The following is a 20,559-nucleotide window of genomic DNA, read 5'->3' as shown; positions in this document are numbered from 1 at the left end:
CTGCAAAGTACTGATTTTTTCTACAGTTTTATTTATATAGTTTTTTACGAGACTAAGATATAATGACGTGCAAATTAATGGGCTTGAAAAGGTGTTAACACTGGTTTAGATTTGCACTTATATACTTTTAACTTGCTTTTAAAAGAACATATCTTTTGATGGAGACATCTGTCTGCACTGCATTTAACACCAATTGAAACAAATACTATATGTTATTTAAATACAATATTGCCAATTTATATACTAAAAGATATTAAGCAGAATTCAGAAACGACCCAAAACTCCAACTCTATTTATTACTATGATATTTTAAACAAATATATAATTAATTTTATTTTTTGTCTTTATAGAGAGTTGATAATAATCTAAAACAATATAATTTGCATGTAACTTCAAGTCAAAAAGCTAATATCGTTGAAAACAATGAAAAAATTTTCAAATCAATCTTACGCTGTTAAGGGTGAAATTTCCTTTAAGACCCATTATAATGCTTAATGTCCTTGAGACAGCAATAGAAAGGAGTAGATTTCTATTGTTCGAAACGGTTCCTTCATAGAAAACTACATTTAGTGTTTATCAGTTTAAAGCTTTTCTTTGAAAATAGGAAAAAAATAATCGTAAAAGGAAAGTACTTTTTTAGTCTTTTTCTAGAAACAACTTGTATAAAATGTAACTAAATATTAAAGGAGTTTTGATCATTGTGGAATTGAAATAAATATACTTATATAAATTATAATAATACCATCTTTTTTTTAAATAAAACGGAAAAACTGTTTTCGACATAAATACAAATTATGCCAAACAAACATTAATTCTAAGCTAATATCGTTCCCATGACATGAACTGTGGAAGATCAAATAAAAAGACTTATATAAAATCGAAGTAGCATCAAACTAGTGAGTGGATCGTCAAGTCACGGTGAAAAAACGCTTGCAGGTTAAGAGCGTGTCATGCTTACTTTCACATTTCGCGGGTTATGTATGTGTAAAATGATACAAGTCTAGGTTGGCGTGTCAAGGCTCTACGCTATGCAGATATTGATGTGATCGATCGACGGTGACGTTGCCTGACGTCCTTTGAACAGTAAAATTATTTAAATTATGTCTTTCATGATGTTTCATTGTTGTTACGGATTAACGTTTGAAGCAGACTAAGCTACCTTCCAGTTTCAACCAAAAGATATTATTTTTTCACTGTTAGGTGAAGAAAATTTGAATTATAATAAAATTGTTCTATAAAATATAGCGATTTCAAAACATATCTGTTATTAAAGACAGAAGTGACATTTTTAAGGTAATTAAAAAATTTATAAATTATAAAAAAAAAGGAATATAAATGAAACTAAATTATGAAAAAATATGTTATATCGAAAACTAAAACAACGTTTAAAATTAACGAGTAGCCCCTTATATATGTCCTACATATAAATATTGTGCTTGTTCAGAAATTTCCCTCATAATTCATTTAAAAACGCAACAATTATAACATATAATTCAACCATAAACATTTGTAGAAGTGGCCATAAAGCGATCCCGTCGGTACTCGTTGACGCGGAACATGTTGAAACTCCACCTCAACCGGAATCAAATGACACTTCACTCCACCAAGTCAAAGCCTCAATCCACTAATATGTTCCACCGATTGCAATCGCAATTTCGAGATGATTTCGCTTCTCGTGTCGCATGTTTTCATTAAGAATATATTTTAGAAGCTCTTGTTAAGCATAGAAACGTTAAAAAATATGTTAATGACAATTCCACTTCTGAATTTAAATATACATATATTTATAAAATGTTCTAAATTCAAAAATTTATACGAACAACTATTAAAGGTGGATTGATATCAATTCGGTTTCTGAACGAAATTGTTATAACAAAACCTAAAACATAGTAAGTCTTCCAAGTCTCAACGTTATATATTCAAAGTCGTTAAGTTAAAATGCTAATAATATTTCTCATAGGAATTGTCTTTTAATTCGGTGATTGTAAGGATGACCTATATTTCTCAGTTCATCAGTGGTGAGTCGATATTTAACAGCATTCAGAAATGGAAACGTATTTAGAAAACTAATTTACTGACTATAGATTGTGATCACATACTAACGGTTCTTCGCACGAATTGTGTTGTATGAGCTCACTAGGTACATGTTTCAGACAATATTCGAACTTATCTATTATCTTAGATTTTCACGTGGCTTTACTATCCTTCTTTGTTTTAATATGTATATTGATCGAAATATTCTTTAGTGCTTTGAACTATTCTTATAGAATGTCTCAAAGTTTTTATTTAAACAATAAATCTTGCTTTTAAAAGCTTATACTAAACAAATATTTTTTATGCTAATGCATTAAAATTTCTTGAAATAAATAATCGTAAAACACTTGACAACAGTTAAAAATAAATGTTGGTGAACATGCTCTTATAACTAAAAAAACATTATCTAATATTTAGTGACTTAACGAATGTTAAATATACTAAATCAAGTGTGGTTTGTTTTATGAAACCAAAATGAAACTGAAACTTAAGCGGTCGTGCGTACTTAAGATGAAACCTCTTAGCATTCAATGGATTCACCGTGCGGGTGTCAGATCCATCGCGTTGCAAGGAGGGGAGCCTCACCTCCACCGTCCAAGCTCCTATCTCTACCTAATCAAATTTGAAAAAAACCTACTAGGGCTGCTTTCGAAGTACGTTCCAAGAATGAATTGATATTAGTTCTGGCCAGGCCCAAGTCTTTTAGTAGGTTGTAGAGAAATTTAGCCGTTATTCTTCTCGCTCCCACTTCTACCGCGTACAAATCCAGGAAATCAGTGAACTCGTAATATTTATTGACCTTGATGTGGTCTTTGGAGATGCTGGTTTCCCAAGAAACCGTAAGCTTTCTTTTCAAAATGTTCTTTAAAATTCGCGAATACGTAATATGTCTGGTCTGTAGGCCGAAGAACAAATATTCTCTGAAATTTTTTATTATTTTTCATACGCATTCATCTATATAGTCCAATCCGGAGCCGCTTTAAGGAAGGCTTTACGTTTGATTTTATAACCCTAGTGCCTTCTCTCACATAACCTAATCATCAATCGTTTATAATTTTTTCCCTTTCCCCCCTTATGACTTCTAGAACTCTATCCTGTCGACGCGAGTATTGCCCGCTCACCAGGAGTAATTTACATCCCACTAGCAAATGCTTAGCAGTTTCAACTGCCTTCCCACAGATATAGCAAGTTTGTACCTACCTTTACTCTATCTTACTAAATTACTCTGTTTTGGGAGAGTCAATCAATCAAGAAATAGGATGCGGCATTTTAGTGCTAATGGGATGCAAAAATGTCCTATGTCTAACCACTCGTTCTGCATTTCTAAACTTATTGCATGGATCTTATATTTATCATTCTCGTCTTGCCGAATAAAAGACTTCAATATATCCGTATCTTGGACCTTCCTACTTGATCCTAACCCTACTCTGTTACTCTGTGCTCCTATCATAAACTGCTAGTGGAATTGAAGTCTTGACTCTAGCTCTGGGGCATCTTTGTCTTTTGACGTCATCATGAGATTACTTCAAGATATATCTCTTGGAACCTCTTAGATATTTTTAGAGCTCCGATGATCTTTTTAGACTTATCCCAAAACTATTGTGATCCCTGAATAAAGCTGATGAATCAGCCTAGAGCGTGAGCCCCAGCCGTAACTTCAACATTATTAAGACGCCAGCATCCATCTAATTTTGACAAAAGGGTTTAACATAACATACGACTGCCTTTAATTTTATACCCAGTCCACTGTCGTCTGTAATGCAACATGCGATGAACAAGTACGGACAGTAAATTTTGAGACAGTGAAATAAATTTTTTAACTTTAATAGTCACGGTTGAGATATAATTGTACGTCATTATAAAATTGTAAATAGTGTATTTTATTTCATTATAAAACATTGATATTATCTGCTATCTAAGCGTCCCTTATTATCTCACAGCTTTGCTTACTCATGAACAGCCTCTAAGCGCATTATAATGCATGAATAATTAACAAAACTATGAATGTAACTTCGCCTATCATTGATATTTCCTTTCATATAAGCCGTTTATTTAAGTACTCTGACAGTTCGTTCTAAAAAAATTCACAGTATCGGTTTAACAAAATCGTTTGTTTTAACTTACATAAGGTGTTTTTTTACCAACTTCAAATGTACTAAAAAGACGTAAAAGCTTGTCCTTTGACCGCTATCAAGATGACGATTTATATTAGGTAGAATGGGTTTCTTCTTTAAAATATGTACTTGCCGACTATTCAGGTTCAGTTAATTTGAAGCGTAGTAGTTACTCATTTTAAAGTTTATTTTTTAAAGACGCGCAGTAACTAAGACATTCAGTATCATTTATAAACTAAATTATTCTATTGAGGTAATATTAACGAAGTTTTATTATATTATACTGAAAATTTTTCCGGTCCTCATGTTTTCTCGTCAATCTATTGCATGTCGCATTACAGCCAGCCACATTTAAGGATTAAAGTGAAAAGCGATCTTCAGAGAAGATAATCCAGTTGAGAAAAAATTGTCAAGCCAACAGTTGGGAGTTTAGATTTTATATTTTCATTCGTTTGAATTACTGCTCCGAAGTTTTAGTATGTTTAAGCAATGATCAAAATAAATTTGACGTTTAATATAAAACATGCTACTGCCATCTGAACACTTATATTTCTTTTATATTACGTACTCTAATATGCAGTATTTTATTTTGATTTCTCATTATTATTCTAATTGTTCATTTATTAAGAAAAAAATTATAGAAGATTTTAACACTTTAGAGCGTATAATTTTCCTAAAACTTTCAGTTAAACGTCTACCTCGGTTTTGTAAAACCACGCCAAAAAACTTTCAGTTTTATTTTTCTCACTTGAAAAGCTCTTGAGTGTAATGAATGGTTGCAAGGTAAAAAATTATTTTCGAAATCCTAAAATTTTACAGAGAAGATTCTCAACAATATGTCACCTTCATACGTGTATAGCTATATACTCGTATAACATATACACAAAAGTAAGCTAGAATTATAGAAATAAAATTATAGGCTTCCTATGTATAGATGATTAAATGAATTGAATAATACGTACTAAGAGACCAGCTTGTATATAATCAAAATTTATATGGACATGTATGGATGATTTGTTTAGAACAATAAGTATCAAGCTGTTCTTCGAGAATATTCGTCACCGTAAAATATTGACGTCAAAAGCTGTAATAAAAGCCTATATAGTTATTGTTCGAGATATAAATCTATGACTTAGAATTATTTATTACACTTTAATATGACAAGTAATTGTAGGCTAAAATATTGTAATCATGAATGAACTAAGATTTTCGTGTGTACCGAATTATTTGAGAATGAGATATCGAGACACAGTGGACACATTTTGCGTTCATTAAGAGCGATACGCGAGAAAATTAAAAAATTGTTGCAAGTAGAAGAGTTACTGACACACACTTTCTTTTTCACGGTTACTGTAAAGAAACCGAAACTTCGGGATTATTTAATTAATAAAATACTAAGAAAACTCGCAGTATATATATATGTATTCGAAAAACTAAATTTCAATTTAATTCCAATTGTAAAATCTAGAAGTCCAGTTGTTTTTCATATATTCTATAGATTTTAATTTCTATTAATAACATTTAAATGTAGGTCAGAAATACAGGGGCGTATCCCTCCGTAAGTATCAGCCGACTGTACACTCCTTTGAGGGATCTAGGACATACGAGTTGAAAGTAGGACGTCGTCAGATCGTTGAAAATACATACGTTTGTGATATTATAGAATTAGCAAAGCTTCCAACTATGTACATCATTTCTCGTATCATTTAGCTTGTTTGGAATATTTTGCTGAAAATTTCAGAAACATTTGCGAATTTGGCCGTACTTTTTTATTATAAAAAACTATTAATCGAGATTATTTTGAAATAATACTAATATTTTCGGATTACGACGCGTTTTTTCTTATGCATCAAAATTTTGTTGCAAAGTACCTAACCGAAACGTCAAGAGTTTGTAGTTCAAAATAATAACAAAAATGCGTAGTAATCAGAGAATGTCAGTTTTATTTAATTGAATACTCGTGAAAGTTCTAGATCTCGTAATCGAAGTTCTTATAATTTAAAAAGTTATTTAGATATTTATGAAAGACCTTTTTGTTTTTTTTTTTGTCATTTATAACTTTTACGCATGTTACCATGTCTGTCACTGCAAAACTTTAATTCGTTTATTAAAACACAAATAATTTGAACACAGAGTGTCATGTTTCAGTTACAAGAATACTCAATCATCTTGATCCAGTCATATAGAAAAAAAATAATAATAAGAAATTTTTTAATACTTATCTTTAATAAATATTGTTTAAAGTTTAAATGAACACACTTGTAACTATAGGGTTTTCCAATAGGGACGCTTGAACTTTGACAGCTGATTGCGGCCATGTTGTTTGAGTGACAGCTGTCAAATGCAGTGTGTTATATTCATTCCGTCCTCCCAAACCACCATTGCAGGTTACAGTGTCGAGCAGCACGTGCAAATCATAAAATTGTTTTATGAAAATGGGTCTTCAGTTCGAGCAACGTTCCGCGCACTTCGCCCGTTTTACGGTCGCGATGATCGTCCTGCCGAGTCGACTATCCGTCGATTGGTGGACAAATTCGAGTCAACCGGGTCAGTTAACAATCAGCCGGTTCCCGTGCGTCAACGTAACGCGAGATCTGCCGAGAATATCGCCGCTGTGCGCGACAGTGTCCTCGAAAACCCGCGGCAGTCAATTCCGCGTCGCGCACAGGAACTCGGCCTTTCGCAGACGACAACTTGGCGAATTTTGCGTTGTGACTTGAGCCTGCACCCGTACAAGATCCAGCTGACCCAAGAGCTCAAGGTTAATGACCATAGACAGCGCCGTGTGTTCGCTGACTGGGCATTAGAGCAGTTGGAAGTTGACGCCGATTTTGGCAAAAAAATCATCTTCAGCGACGAGGCGCATTTTTGGATGAATGGCTATGTCAACAAGCAAAATTGCCGTATTTGGGACGAGACCAATCCACACGAGGTTCACCAAGTGGCAATGCACCCGCAGAAAGTGACTGTTTGGTGCGGATTTTGGGCCGGAGGCGTGATTGGTCCGTATTTTTTCGAAAACGATAATGGTGTGGCCGTCACCGTCAATGGTGAGCGATACCGGTCGATGATAACCAACTTCTTTTGGCCTGAAATCGAGAATATGGATCTGGACAACATGTGGTTTCAACAGGACGGCGCTACGTGCCACACAGCACACGCTACGATGGAAGTTCTGCACGAGCAATTTCTGGACATGGTCATCTCGCGCGGAGGCGACGTGAACTGGCCACCGAGATCGTGCGATTTGACCCCGCTGGACTTTTTCTTGTGGGGTTTTCTTAAGTCGAAGGTCTATGCCAACAAGCCGCAAACCACCGATGCCCTCAAAGTCAACATACGCCACGCCATCGATCAAATACAGCCCGATTTGTGCGCCAGAGTCATCGAAAATTGGACCTTTCGTGTGCGCGCCACCAACCGAAGCCGTGGCGGTCATTTGAATGATGTCATATTCCATACATAATGGGGTCGATAGACCTTCCAAATAAAAAAAAAATTTCGCAAATATCTTTTCTACATGTATTTTTTTTTGCATTTCAAAGATCAAGCGCCCTTAATGGAAAACCCTATATATGGTCTATAAAATGTTAATTTTATTTTAGTTCTATTTTATCATTTTGAGATAGAAGTAGTATTCTGAATTAAAGCACTCTAAGTAAATTTGCGTTCGAAAATATATATATGCGTGGTTTTGTACTAGTTTGTTTTATCGAAATTATTGGTGTGACAATTTAAAAGTTGCATTCATGGATTTATATGTCCCTACTTAGATGAGATTCCCTAAAAATATATATGTGACAAGTTTTACCAGTGAAGGAAAACTTTATCATTTAGGAATAAATATATATATTATATATTAGATATCTTGTAACTATTTATGATGAGCTTAATTCCATTATCATTTTATTTTAATTTGGTTCATATATGGTGGGTTCTCAAATTCCACACAAAGAATTTAGTTTAACGAAATAAATTCTAATCGTCTTTGTTTTGATTTACTATAATACCTATGTAGCTCTATCTCTTGTCTTCATTTAGTCACACAACTATACACCTGGTTCGAAGAAACGAGCGTTTTATGGCTTTTTCCTAAGCGCACCTCGCAAAGGGTAACCATTTAGTTGAGTTGACATTTAACGAATGACGTCCTAACGTATTCGTTAGGTTTATTGATTAATAAATTTAATCACTGGACACTGCAGTGGTGTTGTTTTTGAAACTGCAATAGGATATTTGGTTCTAAATAATTTTTAAATATAAAACATATATGTACTATGAAATAATATTACAAAAATAAAATAGACAAATATTAAACTGTTATGCTCACATTAAGCGTTAACTTTATCCTTCAACACGGCTCATATAAATCGAATACGGTTTAAATTGTTTCACAGTGTAACATAATATAATTAGTTACTAAATCAATTATAACACTTAAAATGCCTACGCCGGAACACATTGCACGCAATTCATTATTCGGACAACTTCACTAATAAGGTACTTAAAACCTTTTTAGCGTTCAAATAAAGTGGAAACAAAATAAAAGTTATTATATATGTTACGGTGAACGAAACTAAATGGTGGAAATGTTTCACACGAAACATTAAAAATGTAAACGTTGTACTTTTAAAATAATTCGCACTCATACTTCAACGACACGCCACTAGTTTTTTAAAACCAAGTTCTGTCAGGCGAGTGAATATAACAACGAGAAAGTAGTATATGCTTTGAAGTTGTCGGCAACGAATACTTTATTTTTTGTACCAAAATCAGCACTTTGGACATATTTTAATTTATATACACGTCTATAAGGTCATATTTAGACTGCCAACACTCGGGTTCAGCATCGATCGACGAATGTTAGTAAGGGTATTGTGATTGCTTTTAAATGACCCGCCTTCGCTACTCGAATGTTAAAGAAATGTCGGAATTAATAAGGCTTATTTTTATATAGTCGTTTTTATAAAGCCATAATTATTAAAAGCAACAATATTATTAATTTATAGAATTTGATTCTGTTCATCGACTTCATCGCTATCAAACTTGAAAGTGCAGTGTATTATCTATTAAACTTTATATCAGCATATGTGCTGGTGATGAAGAAGCCTGTGTAAAAAAAAAGCAAAAAGCTTTAAGTAATGAAAATTTCAAGCCATATTAAATTTCACACATACTTTTTCAACCGACATCATTGTATTTCACTATGACATCATACACAGTTCAATGACTCAATAACACGAAGTTTCCGAGAACCAGTGACCACATTCCATGTAGTTAAATGTTGTGGAGTTATTAATTCATATAATATATGAAAAACTGACGAAATATCTTTGTCTTTGATTCCATTGCGATGATCAATCACTGCATTCTATGAAGCAAAACGGAATATAGCGATTAAGGTTTATGCATTACACAAAATGTACATGAAATTATAATGCAAAGGAACTAGGTTCATAATTCTTCACGACCCTGACATGATTGACCTTAATGGTTTGACATAAAAATTTTATTCGAAATAATTATGAGCAAAATAAATACATAGTTAAAACACAATACTCATAAATTTAAATGAAACTAATATAGTATTTTTCGGATAAACTACGCGTGATTTATTTTAATGTCTGTCAGACATTCACATCTCGTCTGCCCGAGATCACGGTTGCTGAAAAGTAACCGAAACGTCGGGAGTATTTAGTTTTTTACAAAAATAAATCACGCGTAGTTTATCCGAAAAATACTAGTTTATTTAAATGAATAAAACTCGCGAAAATCTTAGATCTCATTAATACTCATAATTTTTTATCAGATTACTGAACTTATGACATTGATGAATTTTAAAAAGGCAAGTTTTTGTAGCGTTCACATAAATTAAACATATGCATGTCAAAACCATTTAGTAATCTTGATCCAGAATTTGTATTTCCAATAGATTTTACGGAATAAATAATGAGAATATCCATATTTTATACCGTAACATGTAATAAAAAAATCAAATAACCTCATCTTGGGGTTAAATTTGGTTTCATTTACATTTTAGAAATTCTTTTATAATTATGATAGATTATAATCCACAGAAATCAGCTGAAGCTATATACAGAGAGCAGATAATATTTTTTCTAATATTTAATTGTTATATATATATATATATATATAAGAGAAAGTAGCATTTAAGTACTATGAACGAAAATTTAAACTGCGCTCATAAAGTCATGGTAAACTATGGTAGACAAATGTCCTTAAAAAACTGACAGTTGCTAATTTAATTTGTAACCAAATCATAAAACCAAAAAAAATCAAGCTATGGCCACTTAAAAGTATTTTGCAGTATTTTTGGAATTTAATTATAAGGTGATAAATGAAAATACCGAACATTCCTCTAACGATAGACAAACTGTACTAAGGTACAAACTTAACTTGGTCGTTAAAAAACTTTTGCCTCTATAAATCCGCTCAGGAAGCAGTTAGAGCCAACAAGTAAGATTATAAGGAAGGTTATTCAAAATTATTTCTAGATGCATCTACGAAGTATTTTTTTCTTACTCTATTTCTTTACTTGTTCTTTCTAATGATGTACAATCTAAAGAACAAGTAAATTAAGTTTACTCGGAAATTCGATTTTTCGCCGCGTTAAGGAGTAGCCACAGTAGTGGACGTTCATTTTACATTGATACCTTCAGGGAGTTGCCTAAAACGGATTTTAATAGACTGACATTAAGTTAACAAGATAAAAAGATAAGTAAATTTTTGCTAACTGAGGTTCCCTAAAACGGTTACCATAATTATAGTACTACAAGTCACAATAAACAAAATAAACAACAAGTACACTATAGCTTAAATGGGTATCGAGTTACTTAAGAATGTATGAGAGGTTAATAAACTTTACTTCTATGAATTCAGACGTGCCAAGTCTGAGTCATTTCTTCTATAGTGTCGAAGCTTATTGTATTTATAATAGACAAATTAGTTTTTTTTTTTATATATGTCCATGAACTATATAAAAATTTCTATCCACGAATGGTTGAATATGAATTTAAGTGTTGTTAATGTTTGAGATAAATAAACTACTATATAGATATTCTTAAAAGCTTCATTTATATAGATGACAGTATCAATAATTTATGGATACAGTCGTAGTTAGAGTAAAAAAATTTAGAGGCGAAGTTTGTTAGCTAACAACTATCGGCTGCGATAGCAAAAAATCAGGAAGCCGGTATATTAAAATTCGTTTAAATAACTCAATTTATATGAAAAATATGTTAAAACAAACTCCGTACAAACTGCCTTCTTAATGAGCGTCTCAGCAATGTAGGTCAATGAGCGAATAGCCTGAAAATCAAGATGCCTTAAACCTCTTGGACATATTCCTCGACTATAAATCGATATACATGGTATAATTTCGTATTTGAAATAAAATGTCGTCCGCAAAAAAATAATACAGTTCTAATTAGGAAGGAAGCATGCAATTGTTTACTATGGAAATTTCTATAGATTGAATTATTGACTGTATTTTCCCTGTTGCTCGACTTAAATGCTATTAAAATTTCCATAATATTATAATTTTTTTGTTATTATGGTGTATGAGATAAAATAAATGCGTAATATCTTTCTCAATCTGCGAGATATTTTTTTTATGTATTAATTTTATTTTTTAAATTTAACTTATACGGAAAACGATTTATATTATTAAGGGTAACTTTTCAAAATAACTCAAGGGATGGTTCCTTTGGTTTATTTTTAAAGGCTAGACGACTTAACATAAAATATATACTAAAAATAAGAAGTAAGTATAAATCTTACACATGAAGGTAGACCGCGTAATCGCAATGAGAAACTCGATTCAAGTTATAAGCAAAGAATGCTTCATTTAAATTTTACCATTCAACTAGTTCATTAATGTTGCTATTGATATGAAGTATATTTTCAAAAGACTTTGTGAGGTCTTTCAAAAACCCTGGATAAATGAAGTCAACTTTGAGCTGTAGAGCTCACTTTACGAATAACGACATGAATATTTCTTGAAAACGTGATGGATTAATACTTTTTTAGATATATATATATATATATATATATATTACCTTCTAAATTAACGGTAAATTTTACTGATTTCCACTTTATAAAGAAAAAAATCTACTCTATCATAGACAAAAAACAAATGCAAAAAAAACTTAAGTTTTTAAAACCGTAATGAAATAGTTAAAGAGTGAAGTTAAAGGGGTTTCAATTTGCATTCATTATTGGATTGACGGAACAATTTCTTTGGTGGCAGTTGGCGTATTATTTATTTAACAAAGCATAGCTGCTGCAAGAGATCATTTACAGCTTTATGAAGATATTGATTATTTTTGTTATTATTTTCTTAATATGTATATTATTGAGTCTTATGGTATTTTTAAATCTAGTTGTAAATGAAGTGGCCAACATTATAATTTATTCAATGAGAACTATCTAATATAAAATTGAGTGAAATATTACTATTACTAACAATTAATATTATTAATGTTACTCAAATTATCTTATTGTAATTATAGATATCTTATATATAAAGAATGATTCTTATAATGTAACCAAAGAAAATGAAACATATACAGAAAAAATATTAGATAAAAAAAGACAGGAAAACGACGAATAAGATTTTAATACTTAAAAATTGTATAAGGAGATTTTTTGCTTGTGATAAATAAAGGCTATTTGAGCACCTGTGACTTTAATTTAATATTAATTTTAGAAGAAGTCAATATTATGAGGAAAAACATGTAAGACGAACGAATTGGAAATGTGTTATTTAATTTTTTTTTGGAATTATGCTAACATTATTAATACATAGAAAATTATGCTATAAAGGAAATTTGTGAACTGTATTAACAGAAACTTTTATTTATATATAAAGCATGTCTACAATAATAGAGTTATTGTTATATTTATATCTATCTACGATAAAGATAAATCAGCAGAATGTTACAAAATACGAAGGAGCTTGTAAAAGCTTAATAAACTAACACACTTCAAATCTAAAACCTGTAAATATTGCACAGAGAATAAAAGTATTTATTCTCTGTGCAATATTTACAGGTTTTTAAACAAACAAACCGGATTTTATACGTTTATTGTTCATACTCAGGAGCCCGTGTTTTTACTCCTACTAGGCAGTATGAGTTGGCACATTAAATATGCTAATAATGACAGCGATATACTCAATATCCATAAAGCATATAAAAAAATTAGCAATTTTTAAGTATCTCAAACAATTTTAATGAAATGGCAGCTTTATCGTTGAATAGCGATCTCTTTCATACTATCTAATACTAACATAATAATCCAGAAATTCAAAAAGATGAATTAAATGAAATAAAAGTATTTTCAACACAAAAAGAGAGGTGTTACGTTTAACTCCAATGGTTATCTGTGTGTGTGAGACCGAGTGTTCGTGTGTGTGTGCGGTGTGTGTGTATATACACATGTCTGTAACACCGTTGGTTTCAAACAGATCTGATGACTTAAATTCTGTTTTTTGCATTAGAGTATCCGGTTTGTTTCAAAATCATGTAAGGTATTTTTTCCTGTTGACATCTAGTAATCCAAAAATGCTTCTAGGCTATCAAACACAACAACACAACACAACACTTATGCTTTGATCTTCCGGTGACCACACAAAATTTTGTGATAGAATCCATATATCAAAAATTGTCAAGTACCTTTTGTGTGAAACAGAAATAAGCATTCATAAATGCTCAAAAACTTTTTTATTTATGTATTAGTAGGATCATGATAGCTGATTTTATATTGATAGAGGTTAAAAAGTATTAATCATTATATATTATATATAAAATAAAGTCGTGTTAGTTCCACTATTTATAACTCAAGAACGGCTGTACGGGTTTGGCTGAAAAATCATGGAGAAATAGCTAAGAACAAGGGAAAGGACGTAGGATACTTGTCATCCTATTGAAAAAGAAATGAAAATAAAATGATCAAATCCAAAATCTTCATATCTACTGTCTTTATGGAGGAATAGAGTTCGCCCGGTCAGCTATACTAACTTGTATTTTAATAAAAAAAATACTACAATAGAAGTAGTCTACATAAATAACACTATATTAAAAGAAACCAAAAACAAATAATCGTGTGTTAGTTTTAAAGTTATTATGATTAATTAAAACAACGTTGATTGTATTCAATGAATTGATCATATTAATAATTAAAGTAGGGAACAACGAAATATATGCAACGGAATGCTTAAAGCATGATATGAAAATCATACTAATGTGATTAATTTTGATATTATTGTTGAAATATTTTGGAATTTGATTTAAAGGAATCGAAACCCTTTATGATGTATAGATAAGGTTCCTTTTGGCTGAATTATTTTATTGCTTTTATTAAATTTAGAAATTGATTAAATTATGAAAGGGTATTTAATTTTTCCTATATTTAATGTAGTTTTTGAAGTGTAACTATCTGCCATACATAGCTACATGTGTCAGGCGTCTAAGCGTGTGTTTCTTTAGGTAAAAAATAGCAAAGAGAACGTAAAAAATATTGTATTTATAGGTTGATGATATTTATATTGGCATGTGGCTGTTGAATTAATATAACACGTGTACTTTGTACAAAGCATATATATATATATACCTATATACACATTTATGTCATCATTACAAAACGATATCTGCACGGTAATAACCACAAAAATTAATGTATAAATACAAATAAAATAACAAGAGTACTACATAACATACGGAGTTTTGTAGTAACAGCAAGCAAGACCGTAATTTTGCTCTAGTTTAAATAAAACAAAGGAAAACTCCGTATTGTAAGTCGTACCAGTTGTATGCGGTTACTGATTCAGATAAAAGTATCGAAACGCTTTAGCGTTCATTGCGGTTTAATGTTACCTCTGAAACCTAACCTTACAATATACTTATTGCTTTTTAAATTAAGACATCACATTTATTTGCTTAGTACGTTTATGCGGTAATTATATTAGTAAATACAGTTATAATTTGGAGTTTGAAATGTAAGCACTTATATCATGTTGTTAAGAATGTAAGACTTTCTTACACTCAGAATCTAAGCTTAATTTCCTACCAACTTAAAAAATTATAATCACAAAGAAAAAATACATATTTTTATGGATCTTAACGGACATTTAATTTTAAATTATCGTTTAGTGGGTAAAGTATTTGTATAAACGTTATGTAAACTATTAATCTCACTGTAACTGTTAGGATAATATTTATTGTATGTTATATTTGTAGTCCTTAATTAAAATAAAAAAAAATCCAACCTAAAGTAATGGTAATTTATATTTTAAAATGAAAATAGAAAAAAATATATAATATGTGTTATACAAGTTGTTGTTTTTTATATATAATTAAATTAATTAATTATTTTAAGGAGCTATTATGAGTCTTTTTTGTTTAACATAATACAGAGGTTTTATTTAAGTGAGTGAGTGAGTTAGTTAAATTATTTTAGGATTTAATTCATAACAGATATTAAGCCCTACCTGTCAAAATGTAGGTACTTTTCTTACTTTTACTTATCAAACTGAAGTAGGTAATAAAATAGGTTTTTAAAAATATGTAAAGAAAAAGAATAAAAAACATAAGATAGGTTCTATATGTAAGTATATGTAGGTATATATGAATATAAATATAACTGCAATAAATTATTTCAAAAAGCCCAAAACTAGCGTGTGACGCGCCTAATATGTAAACGACTATGGACGCATAAATCAAATCGTGCCATGTTTTTATAAAATAACAGGAATTACTATTTTACGGGTCTTATTTCGTACACGATATGACTGGGTAATGATCCCGGCAGTCATTAGTGTTGATTATATTATCTGATAAAGACCTTAATTAACCGAAAAACATTTCACTAACAGACGATATTTTAATTTATCGTGTATATAAAGGGCGATTTGCTGTTTTCATTAAACGAATATGAAAAATTTTAACGTTGCACATTAAGCTATCACTGATAAACGTTCTAAGCTTTAAATTTGATTTGCAACCTATGGTTGGAAGTTTTTTTTAAAGTCCTTACATTCTATTAATATTTAAATACACATATATATTCAATTGTTAACCTTTTTAGGTAAAAATATTGAATGTAAAACTGACATCATTTCGTCGCATTCTGTCACGAGTAAAATATATATATTTAATTGAGTAAACGAATTCGTACGTAATGATTTCAAAACTAAATACAGTGACATGACATACAGTAAGCTACCAATAAGAGTCATGTCAGATAACTACTGTTATGACATTGTCTTATCAAATATTTTATCCAGCTGTCGGAACAACTAATACATATATGTACTGTAATTTTAATAATTTGAGTTCAATAAATATAATAAAAACCTTTTTTTTAAATATATATAAGCAAGATAGTATTTGAGTTAAATAAAAAACAAAAAAGATACAAACTTTTGTTACAAGCGAAAGTCCATCAATTATGATGAATGTTTTGAATGAATGAGTTTTGTTTTCCAAATGTTCTAAAATTATAAATGACTATCGAACCGTTTGTTGGTCATAAGTCATTTGTTTCGATAAATAAAAAGGTGTACCTATAATATCCATTATTTTAATAATAATAAACTTTAAAATAGACTCCCAGAATAAACCATCAATTTAAAAATTGTGTACTTCATTTACACGTAATATAAATTCATCCTACCTATAGGTACTTTTGCACCGAGGGAATAGTAATGGACTATATCCGCAGTCAAATTGAACGAGGACATATGTTGAGCTTTCAAAACTTTCTGTCCTTATTAACTAAATCACCGAAATGTTTTAGCTTTGGAGGAGCAGCATTACTAGAGGCATTGCATCGGTACTTCACTAACATTCTTATGTTAACGTAGGTTCTCTCTCTTATTTAAGAAAGCTCATGGGAAGGTTTGGGTTAGGGATTTCTTTCCTATCGTTCGGACATAACTTTTGGACCACATATTTGTAGGATATAACGTTATATAGGAGACTTCATACGAAATCGTCTGATTGTCTGACAATATAACAATTTTGGATCAAGGGTCTCTAAACCCGGAAACCTTTAAATGTATTTCATCTCACGACCTCTATATGGAGTCTCGTGTGCAACGTACCCGTAACTTTAACGTTGTCCCGTTTAACCTCTCGCTCCAAATTAGGTAATCAACTTTCGAAAATATCCTACGAAGGATCACGGTGGAGTATTCACTAGAAATAGGATAACAACGATGAAGACGCCTTCAAAATTAACTTGAATTAACTCGGTGATCTTTCAAAACTCTTCGTAGAAATAGGCCTGAAATTTTTGTAACTCTTAACTCTTAATCGTAGTCTGGTTAGGTCTTGAGAAACACAAATCATCTGAGTATTCTAACTGTCTGTTTTGTACCTAACACACTATTGTAAGTATTATTAATTTGTTCGTATCAAAATGTATTAAATTTTATAAAGGATTTACGAAGCTGGAGTATTTCACGAAATGTTTTACAAATATATAAATACATACATACCTGATTCCTCGGGATTATTAGGACCAAAGTAGTATTTATATTATTCGAGCACTTTTATATATATATTTATTTTTTTATCAGAAATGCTGGAACACTTCGCTTTTTTTTTTTAAAAAAAGACACATACCCAAAATATCTTTTACAATTATCTTTGGAGCGTTCAATAATGTATAAAATGCATTAATGGTCTGAATATACAGGTATATTCAAATATGTTATTTGAATATTAAAGAATCTATAATAAATTTATTTAAATTCTATTCAAACTTTTAGCATCACGAAATTATTTGAAGAGGGGTTTGTTAAAAATTATATGTATTAAACGAAACTCAGAAACGAACACGAAAATAAAGGTAAAGAAAATATAAAAAGGCCCAAATAATGACGGTGCCCGTCCTGATTGTAACACATTGTTTAGGGGCGCATTTAGAGGATTTTTATTGCAGCCGTTTGTCCCTTAAACGCCCCAGGTCTTCCGGACGAATAAACCCGTCGTACATATTTATGACCCGAGAGACCAAAAGTGCATCCTTTACTGACAAGTATTTTTTTTGTATTTTGTTCATATACTACGTCCTATTGTTAATAATATATCGTCAAATAAAAATAGGCAAGTAGTGTTTACAAATTCGCTAGTTATTGCTCATATATTCTCATTCCCCGTTTATCGAAATCGTGACCTGTTTCAACAAAAACCTGAAAGTTATAACAATAAATTTCATAGCTATACGAAAATATATTTACAAAGCATTAACTCCGTAAGTATTTAGAGTCACATCTTCAAGACGAAAAAATTTTAAAAAAGTATAAAAAATTTCCAACAAATGCAATTAAACGTTCCAGACGGTTAAACCGAGAACTTGCATCATAATTATCGTTGGAGTTCCGTTCCAGTGCGCGGCCGGTCGCGCGGCGTGGCAGGAGGCGGCAGCGCTGTCTGTGGGCGGCGGCGGGCTGGGAGCTGGTGGGGCCGCGCGCCGCTGCTCCGTGCTCGGCGATCACCCCGGCGCCAGGAGAGACCAGCGCGGCAAGTGGCACCGCACCAATCGGGTACGCGACCACGCTTGTTTATTTGCATGAGCAATCATTGAATGGTTTTCCACTTGGTGTCGTATATTTTTATTGATGTTGAAGTTTCTAATATATGTGTATATATAATTAAGCCACTTGTTGAAATTGAAATATTACATCTTCATTACGTTTGATCGATTTTGAATATCCACATATAAATGCCCAGAGGGCCTGAAGCCACAACACAGTTAGATATCTTGGGTAGAAATATGTTTCTATATTAAAAAGAACACAAATTTTTAGTTTTGTTCAAATGCCTACCTGAAAATTCTTTACCTGCTCTCAATGACAACGTTGACTTCCCTCAATCGAATTAATAGGTTTCTCATTCAACATATAAAATAACCATTTGGTCACAAAAATAAACTCAAATTGCGGTTTATAATTGTCCCAAAGGCATTTACACGAAAGGTGACTATTTCCAGGTCCGCGATGCGTCCTACGGTTCATCATCAGACTCGGACGAGGGGGAGGGAGCGCCCGGCGAGCCGTGGGGCGTCGCCCGGCTGCTGTACGCGGGTCTGGCCATCCTCGCAGTTGGTCTCGTCATCTATTTCGTGGGTACCGGAGACAAGGTGCGTTAAATAAGTATTTAGCATACATCACAACTAATCATCTGCTAAATACAAACATTAAGATCTGTTAAAAGAACATGGAAATGAAAGGAGTCCTAATCCATGAAAGTTTCTATCCATCCACGGAAGTTTGCTTAAGAATCATTCACCCTTTTTATTTTCTTCAAACTAAAAAAAACACAAATATTCCCACGAATGTTAAAAGTTTTCTTAAATGCAGGTTATTTAAATATTCATCCACTAAGTTTCTGTGGATTTTAAGAAGCATAATGAATTTTATATAAAATTTACTTAAGTTTAGTTATTTAGAAAATGTTAATGTGAACTCCAGGGTTTCAAAACGCCTGCACTGCGCCTGGTGGGCCCGTCCCTTATCGTGGCGGGGTTGGCGTGTTGTTTATTACGTATCATGTTTTGTATATTCGCCAAGCCTTGCTGCAGACGGCGACCCAACCACAAGGAGAACAGAAGGTAATAATTATATTACATCATATTATAACTTACAATTAGTATTTTAAAAATCTGTTTCTATGAACTCCTCTCACAATACGTCGGATACCTTCATTTTATTCAACACATGTACATATATGAAACACAAATATTTTTTTCTCAAATGAAAGCCAGAAGTAATTACTTTCATAACTGATACCATGGACACTTGCAAGTCAGGTTATTGCCGTGTGATTTTTAAAAAGATATTCATAAGATTTGTGGCAAAGTGTCATATTCTTTAAAGGTAATATACATGTTATAGGTAATATGTATTAGTCACATTAATTTCAAGCTGAATCAGTAAGTATCACTCTAAAAAAATGTCTCATTGCAAGTAATATACATTAGTTCCTATAAAAAAAGGCGCGTTAAATTTGCTCAATGGCCGCCAAATTTGGACACACGGCAAGGGGCAAAAATATTTTTTTCTAAAATGTTCACTTAAGTAAGTGGTAGTGGAGTAATTGGTTCTCTTTCAGTAATTCAAGGATAGATTATAGCGATAACACTGTCATGTTCCAGACTGTCCGGTTGCGTGGAGGGGGAGGAAATGCCTCTGGCGGGTGCGAGTCGAGCAGGGCCCGCGCAGTGTTCCCCCGCTCGAAGGCTCGATGCCTCCTCCTGCGACGTATCCAGCTTGTCCAGTGGCGAAGAGGACGAACGCCTGCGACGATATCGCACCAACAACCAGCCGCAGACTGTACTCGTGCAGCCGGTCAGTAGCCAACAGTTTAGACCAGTTAACCACCTCGAT

General features: G+C 32.0%; 1 protein-coding gene across 4 annotated transcripts in view; it reads left to right on the top strand.

The window, feature by feature from the left end:
• Window positions 1-20,559, top strand: part of LOC116773829 (uncharacterized) — a 69,922-nt gene that overhangs the window by 45,214 nt on the left and 4,149 nt on the right. For all 4 annotated transcript variants that reach the window (XM_061521316.1, XM_061521317.1, XM_061521318.1 and 1 more), the window contains 4 exons: window positions 18,562-18,717; window positions 19,164-19,313; window positions 19,645-19,784; window positions 20,328-20,520. In XM_061521316.1, coding sequence (XP_061377300.1) covers window positions 18,562-18,717; window positions 19,164-19,313; window positions 19,645-19,784; window positions 20,328-20,520 — 639 coding nt within the window. The remainder of the gene's footprint in view (window positions 1-18,561; window positions 18,718-19,163; window positions 19,314-19,644; window positions 19,785-20,327; window positions 20,521-20,559) is intronic.

The sequence above is a fragment of the Danaus plexippus genome, chromosome 8, assembly GCF_018135715.1.
Source record: "Danaus plexippus chromosome 8, MEX_DaPlex, whole genome shotgun sequence".
NCBI lineage: Eukaryota > Metazoa > Arthropoda > Insecta > Lepidoptera > Nymphalidae > Danaus > Danaus plexippus.
The sequence above is the reverse complement of the archived record's forward strand: the minus strand, read 5'-3'. Positions and strand labels throughout refer to the sequence as shown.